Raw genomic sequence first — 8,387 nt, 5'->3', positions numbered from 1 at the left:
CCTGGTTGGAGTCAGACATTTATCCTGTGCTGACTGGGGCCCCACACCTGGCTGGGGGAGCTAGTGCTCGGGGGACTGGGGAGGCCATGGCTCATTGGCCCCAACTGGCTTAGACCCCAGTACTGGGGTATCTAGAAGGGCTCTGGGACTAGGAGCGGGGATCCCCACCCCCACCTCCAGATCAAGCCAACCCCCTTCAGGGTCTTCCTGTCTCCAGGTTCAACCCAGACGAACAACCTCCAAGAAGCCTTTGTGACCTGCCCCCAGCCCCTCCCAACCTCCTGTCCTTCATCCCTGCATGGCACCTCTGCCGGAGCTCCTTATCCTGAATCATCTCCTGTATCCTACAGAATGAAGCTTCCCTGGGGTCCTGCACTGATGCAGAGAAGTTCTCCAGTGAGGGAACGAGCTGGGGCAAAGGAAAGAATTTTCTCCCTGTGGGCCTCTGCCAGAAGGCCACTGACACCCCAGAAACTGAGCGCTTGGTACAGATAAAATCCTTTCCCCTAGATGCACCTCGCATGTCTTCCTCCCTGCATGTCCTCTTGTCCCTGCCGGCGGCCTCTGTCTGCCCTGTGGCCCTCCTCACCCCGGCCTCGCCAGGGAGAACACCACTCCAATTCCTCCCTGTCACCGTGCCAGGCTGGAGAAGGGGTCCGCGGGCCCTCTGCCTGTCCACAGCGGCTTTCTGTCCTGTCACCGAACCAGGGCTGCTGGCAGGGGTCTCCCACGATGGAGTCCTCGGAAAGAGTGACCCTCTCCCACAGGCAGCACACAGCCGCATGTGGACACGTGCCCTGCATCTCCGCAGAAGGAAGCAAAGGGGGGGCATGTGGCCCAGGGAGGACAGGGAAGTGGCCCAAGGTCACACAGCTGGGGAAGTATCACATCCAGCATGAGGAGGTGGGAAGGCCACTCCAGGCCTGTGCGGAAGAGGGTGCGTGGTCACAGGAGCCCGCGGGGGGCGTGTCCCAGCTGGAAGAGCATGCTGGGGTCTGCAAGCAGGCGGGGCTCTGTCCTCTCTCCCAGGGCTCCCACCGGACCCACCCCCACCCCAGCCCCCCAGGCCCTGGGTCACGGTGGGCTGACTGAGCCCAAGAACGCCAGGCAGGGATTTTCAAACACACATCTCCACACGGTGGCACTCAAAGAGATCAAAATGCATTTAATGTGGTCTAGTCTCGTGGCCTATGTCTTTAGATACCGCTACGTATTGAAAATAACATGAAAATTCTCCGGTTTCACCATTTAAAATAGATTTGACATTCTATGACCTCACGCAGGGCAGACACCCCTGTGCAGGGGCCTCCTTCCCATCAGGCCCCCGCTCCTGCCCCCCGGACCCCACCGGGACCCTCGGGCAGGCAGGGACCGGGGGACACAGCACCAGCAGGGCACGGGGGGCGGCCACCATGTCCCAAGCAGCACGTGCAGGCGTGCACGCGGACACACCACTTCCACAGACGTTCGTGTGCACACACTCCTGGGACCTGCACGTGCTCCCACGCGCCCATGCGTACAGCCCCCAGCAGGCAGGCACCAGCCCTTTGCACGGAGCCGGGCACCACCGCCATCCAAATGCACCACGTGCACCTGTGGGTTCACGGGGACACACACACACGTGCAGACGCCATCCGTACGCAGCACTCACCCACACAAGCAGATAGGACCTTGTGTCCACGTGCACAAAAGCCTCATGGCAGCACACACATTCCACGCATTCCTGTGTGGACATAATCAGGGCACAGGGCCAGCAGGACTGCTGGGTTCAGCCATGCCCATGGTCACAGCTGGTGCCCGTCCTAAGCCCTGTGTGCCTGGCCCCATAGCCTGGCGAACAGTACACCAAACTTGCATATAAAACACACACTCACACACACATACCTTTGGGCAAATACACAGAGAACTATGCGTGTGTGTACCTATACACACGTACATACCACGTATATGTCGTCAGCCTAGACTCACACACACAGAGATCCTCATGGGCACACACCTGCACAGCACTCCCACGAACTGTGGGTCCACACGCACACACGCACACACTCGTGTGCTCAGGCAAAGCTGTAATCGCACACATATGCTTGTACAGAGATGAGATGGTGGCGTATGTGATGCCACGTGCTCTGTGCTCTCTCACACACACACACACACACACACACGCCAGCACAGCCCCTTTCCCACGTAAGCAGCTCAGTGTGTCAGGGAGGAGGGCACCAGAGGCTATGTTCTTGGCCCACTCCAACCTCCACACCTCCTGGTTCTGGCTGTCAAGAAACTTCTTGGAAATCCCGGCGCCTGGGAGGGCGCGGGTGGGAGTGTATGGCTACACACACCTGCACAGCACACAGACCAGACGCCATGTACACTCACACACACACGCACACCCAACACACACACTCAGGTGCACACACGCTCCCCACTCACCTGTGCTCGGCACACGCACCACACATGGCATGTGGCACACTCAGAGCATTGGTGCTCTCCACACACACGTACACACACATGCACGCACACACACTCACACATACAAGGGCACACACACACCCCCTCCAACACACACGCCCCAGGGACAACGGAATCCTTGCTCTGCACACACATGGCTCCTCCCATCCACCCTCCCGTTTCAAGTGCACTAAAGAGGGAGACTATTTTGGTCTTTAGCACAAGCAATAAATAAATAAATAAATACAGGGAAGGGGGAAAAAAAGAGGGCAGAAGAGTTTGAAAACGCAGCATCTGCCTTTGGCGAGAGATGAAAGGCAGCTCAGGGCTGCTCTCCCGCAGGGTCTGGGGCTGAACCATCCAGCGTGGGCCTGGAAGGGGGACAGGCCTAAGAGGAGGTGCACCAAGCCACTAAGGTGGCAGGGGCCTTGGGGGACACAGAGGCTCTGGGCTCTGCTCCAGATGGTAGCCGTGAAGCCTGCCCCACACAGCCCTATAAGGCTCTCCTGCGGCCAGGCAGAGCAGAACACAGGCCCCTGTGCCAGCTCCAAGTGACTGGGGCCATTGCATCCCTCCCCCGTTCAGCCTGACAGTCTGGGAGGGGGCGGGCAGGTGAGCCCTCCCATATCAACTCTACCCTTGCCCCCCAGAGCTGGAATGGAGAAAGCCAGCCAGGCTGAGGGCTGGAAGCCAGGCCCTGGGCTGGGAAGGAGCTGAGGCCCCTCCAGCAGATCCTGAGAGGAAAGAGCTACCTCCACGGCCTGAAGCACCCCAGCGGGAAATGAGGCTGGGGCCTGAGGCTAGGGCAGGATGCTGGGAGTCAGGCATCCCTCAGGGCATGGACCCAGGGTGTCTATGGGTGGGAACCCATAGCTCATGCCCAGAACCTCCAAGGCCTCTGACCTCAGGCCACATCTCCAGCTGCCCTGGGGATGGGTAGAAGAGGAGGGGAGAGGCAAGAACCCTCACCCCAGGTCCCTGGTGTCTCCCGGCCTCCCAAGACCCACCCACCGACTACGGGACCTTGCAGTCGGCCTCAGTTTCCCCCCTTGGGCCAGGGTCCTGGGTGCCTAGCTGTCTTGGAGGGCAGGGGTTGGGGTGGCCAAGGCGGGCAGGCTGGGGAGACACATACGGGCTTTCTAATTAAGGACTTCCTTACAGGCCTGGTCATTCGAGAGGACAAAATTCTTAGGAAGGGCCTGGCCCGCTCCATCCCCGCCAGCTGTGTCCTCTACCAAGAACAAGGCCACGCTGGGCAGCCCGTGGCACAGGGGCCTGCTTCCAGGCCAGCAGAGCCAATAGCTGCGAACTTCTTCCTGATGAGGCTGCCAGGATGCAAGCGCCACTCCCGGTCACCTCGGCTGACAACTGCACACCTCGTCGAGGATCATTCCTCCGCCCTTCAGCGGGGACAGCCCGGCTGGGACGCCCCTGCACTCGCCTAGGCTGCCCCAGGTGCGGAGAGCAGGCCAAGACGGCCCGCCTCTGCAGACACACAGGCTGGTGCGGACTTCGTGGTGGAATCGGGGGCAGCTGGGAGGACAGGCGAGTCCAAGAAAAGCAGAAACAACTGGGGCTGGCCCACCTGGGGTCTCTAAGGCACGACTCGCACTGGGGTCCCGTGGGAATAGGGCCAGTCTGCTTCCTGGGCATCTGGGAACCCGCCCTCCCTTCCCACGGAGCCATCTACTTCAACATTTTCCAAATGTCCCTCACTGCGGAAAGGGTGGAGGCTATCGGGCAGAAAAGGAGAGAAAAAAAACAGGGAAATCTGGTGGGGGTGGGGAGAGTGGAACCTCCATGGCAGGCAGGTCCCATATCCAGCCCTGAGACGCACCTCTAAGGTACAAAAGTCAAACTCAAAAAGCTCGAACTAGTTTTTTTCCCAGCCCCTACCCCTACCTCTGTGACTCTGGAAAGCTTTTATTATGATCATTAACATGGTCTTGGTTTTTCCATCACAAACATCATCTAATCCACCCATGAGCAGAAGGAACCACAGATGAGCCCCGCATTTGCGCGTGCGGACGGCGCCGCGTGCGGACGGCACACACTCGGCCTTCATGGAGGAGAGGCCTGTCCAGCCTCAGGGAACCTCGTGGAGCCCCCATCTAATGCCTGCATCTCGGCAGACCAATGGAATTCTCACTGTCCATTTCTATAATCCCCAGAAATTAAATTTTTTTGTCAATCACGTGTTAATTTTTTTTTTTTTTTGTAAACAGTCTTACTCAAGCTACGGTTGAGAAAGCCAAAACCAGTGTTTCTCCCCAAGTTAAAAACCAGCGAGGTGCCCTGCAGCCTGCCAGCCTTCACCCACAGAGGCTGGATGACCACTGAGCCACCTCCAGCAGGCCGCAGTTCTAGCCTCAGACAGAAGCCCCTGGCTCCTGGCCCGGACCCCAAGAGGCTACCTCCCTGCACCTGCTCTGGCCTCTGAGGCCAGCGGCGACCCGCTTTGGTCGCCCATTCTCCCGCCAACCTTCCCAGGCCACTTTGAAGAAACATAAAACATCTAAAACGCTACTGAGTCTGCAACTGGGGCACCTGGCCCGTTCTGCTCAAACCCAGGGCCCTCGAGGGACACCGGGCCTTTCCCTGGCGGGGCGGATGCTGCACCTTGGCCCATGGTGGCTCAGATCTCTGACTCCCGTCTGTAAGGCCGCTGCTCGAGGCCGCCACCACCGGCCTGAGGTCTGTCAAAGTCATGCCGGGCCTGGGGGCTGCGGCCATCCTGGTCTCCATCTGCCTCGTCCTCCTCATCTCGGCTCAGGAAAGCCAGCTCGTTCTCGTAACAGAAGGAGTTGGCACTGGGCAGCAGGAATTTGTTCTCCACCAGGTCCTTGGCGCTGCAGCGGGGTGTGGAGGGCACCTCGTAGGTCTTATGGAAGTGGGAGTAGTCGATCTTGTACTGGTTCTTCTCCTCGAAGAGGACAGGCTCGAAGCGGTGGCCCCACAGGATCTCGTTGGCCAGGTAGGAGCTGCGGGCCTGCGTGGTCATGGCCGTGGCCTCCACCATGCCCTCCAGGATGACCACGATCTCGAAGTCATCCGTCTCCAAGTCCTGCCGGCTGATGCCGAACAGCGGGCTGGCCTCGTCAATCTCATGCAGGATGGTGATGGGGGACACGAGGAATATGCGGTCGAGACCCTTGTCGAAGCCGACGTCGATGTCGATCTGGTCCAGCGGGATGTACTCACCCTCCTCGGTGACCCGCGGCTTGATGAGCTGGGCCCGCACGTGTGCCTCCACGATGTGGCTCTTGCGCAGGTTGCCCACACGCCACATGAGGCAGAGCTTGCCATCGCGCAGGGCCACCACCGCGTTGTGGCTGAACAGCAGCGTCTGCGCCCGCTTCTTGGGCCGAGCCATCTTGGCCATGATGGCGCCGATCATGAAGGAGTCGATGATGCAGCCCACGATGGACTGCGCCACCACCATGAACACGGCCACCGGGCACTCCTCCGTCACACAGCGCAGCCCGTAGCCGATGGTGGTCTGCGTCTCAATGGAGAAGAGGAAGGCCGCCATGAAGCCGTGCACCTGCATCACGCAGGGCGTGCGGCCACGGCCCTCGGCCGGCTCCAGGTCGCCATGCGCCACGGCGATGACCCAAAAGATGACGCCGAACAGGAGCCAGGAGGCGAGGAAGGCCAGCGAGAAGATGAGCAGCATGTAGCGCCAGCGGATGTCCACGCAGGTGGTGAACATGTCGGCCAGGTAGCGCTGCGACTTCTCATCCATGTTGGCGAACTCAATGTTGCACTGGCCGTTCTTCTTGACGAAGCGGTTCCGGCACCGGCGCCTCGTGTGCACCTTGCCGTTGCCGAAGCCGTTGGCCCCCGACATGGTGACCAGGTGCAGCCCGTCCTCCTCCGATGACACGATACTGTAGGGGTTGGCCCTGCCGGCCGAGGTCATCCCGGGTGTGGGGGGGCCCTGGCTCGCCCCCGGGCCGGCTCCACGGGGGGCGGCTCCTGCAACAGAGAAGACAGAGGGGCTGGTGGTGCAGACCAGCCCGGCCCAGGCTTCTGCTCTCACCCGGGGCCCTCGGCCGTGGCCGGAGGCCGTCTGCACTCTGACTCACCCCCTCACCGAGCCCTCCATCTTTCCTCCTCAGCCAGCCCCTCACCCTCCTCAGCTTGGAAAACAGACCTGGAGCCTCCCAGGAGCTCTGGCCAAAAGCCTTGGCTTCATCCTCAGCCATCTGAGCGCCCCCTACCAAAGGCTCCGCTTCCAAAGTGTATTTATGATCCTTCCTCTTTTCCCACTGCCGTGGCCTGAGTCCCCATCATCACCCACCTGGACCAGCATGGGGGCCGCCTCGCCAGCCTTTGTGCTCTGGCCCCCACCCCGGTCCAGAGGCAGCAGGGGAGCCTGGCTGTTCTCTGCTCAAAACCGGTCTCTGCTGGCACCTGCCAGGCCCGCGTGAATGGAGTGCGGGACCCCTCAGCTCTCAGGTCCAGGCTCCTCCTCTCACCCGCCGCAGCTCCCAGCCTGCACGCTGCTCCTCAGGACGGGCCCTCACACTCTCAGCCCCAACACCCTCCCGCTGCCTCACCTCCCTCAGTCCCTGGCCTCCGTGCCCAGGAGCAGCTTCCTGAACCTGTGGGAGACTGTAACCCCTCACCCAGGTCTTCACGGTAACCCCAAAGCACCGACTTCAGACCCCGTAACAGTAGTAACAGTAACGGGAAGGACAGGCCTGGGGTCGCCCTCACCACCTTGCCGTGTGGTTCACAGCTGTCTCACCCCCCGGGCCTCAAGCCTGGCCCCAAGGACACCTTCCTGATGCTCGAGCCCTGTCCCCCACGGCACCCACTCTCAGCACCCATACACCACAGCCTCTATCCGTAACTAGGAGGGAGTCCACGGGGGGTCAGAGGGGTCACTGACTGACCCCATCCCAGCAGCCTTCCTATCACTGCCTTTCTCAGCTCTAAATGACAGCATGTAGGAAACACTCAGAGCATCACTGTCCTTGGCCCATTCAGGGGAGCACTTGGTGGGCTTGTCGCACATACGCACACGTGTACATATACCAAGCTGTCTCACGCATGTCCCAGGGCATGACACCTGCAGCCGGACACACTGCTTTCAGGCCCATAGCCCACATTCAGGCCCCATACGGGCCAACAGCGGCCCCTCCCCCAGGGCCCTGCCTGCTCCGGGCTGGCCTGTTGATGCCAGGCCGAGGCACCTGCAGGTCAGAGGCCATGGTGCCACCTGGCCTTGTGGGCACTGAGGCCATCTAGCCCTTAGTGGCAGGGCTGCAGGTGCCCAGGCCCTCAGCCTGGTTCAGCAGGGCTGAGCTGAAAGGAGGGGGAGAACCCTGGCCAGCTGGCTAGGCCGGGACGCTGAGTCAGGCATACTCCTCTCCACCACTGGGGACCCCATCCACCCAAAGTCCCCACCTGATTGCACCAGGAGGCCAGTGTTAGACAAGGCTGGGAGCCCTCAAGTGCCCAGAAGACAATGAGGCCCCAGATAAGAAGGTCCCAGGGCAGCCGGTCCAGAAGCAGAGGCAGAGCACCCACCAGAAACTCAGAGACCGGAAGCGACACAGCCAGGGGGAGGCCACACTGGGATTTATCCCCTGTCTGTGTGGCCAGGTGCAGCCAGGGCCTCAGAGGGAACACAATATCTGACCTCTTCTACAAACACCTGGGAGACAGGTGAGGGAGAAGCGCACATGAGCAGCCAGGCTGCACATCCCTCCTAGCGTCTGTCTCCGTTGCCAGATGCTTCTGAATCCCCAGAGCGGGCTCGTATATAACACTCACGGCCCTTACTGCCCGCTCCTCAAACTGCAGAGAAAGCAGGCCAGACACATTAGTAAATGGTCTTGGATTATCCTTGCAAAACCCCAAGAAGGTGACTGCCATCATTACTTCTACCATTAATGGAGATTCAGAGAGGTTAAGGGACTTCCCCAAAGCCA

General features: G+C 60.5%; 1 protein-coding gene across 3 annotated transcripts in view; it reads right to left on the bottom strand.

The window, feature by feature from the left end:
• Window positions 1-1,141: 1,141 nt before the first annotated feature.
• Window positions 1,142-8,387, bottom strand: part of KCNJ12 (potassium inwardly rectifying channel subfamily J member 12) — a 42,962-nt gene continuing 35,716 nt past the window's right edge. For all 3 annotated transcript variants that reach the window (XM_045984316.1, XM_045984317.1, XM_045984318.1), the window contains one exon: window positions 1,142-6,423. In XM_045984316.1, coding sequence (XP_045840272.1) covers window positions 5,081-6,423 — 1,343 coding nt within the window. In that variant the 3' untranslated portion in view covers window positions 1,142-5,080. The remainder of the gene's footprint in view (window positions 6,424-8,387) is intronic.

Source organism: Meles meles, chromosome 18 (assembly GCF_922984935.1).
Source record: "Meles meles chromosome 18, mMelMel3.1 paternal haplotype, whole genome shotgun sequence".
Lineage (NCBI taxonomy): Eukaryota > Metazoa > Chordata > Mammalia > Carnivora > Mustelidae > Meles > Meles meles.
The sequence above is the reverse complement of the archived record's forward strand: the minus strand, read 5'-3'. Positions and strand labels throughout refer to the sequence as shown.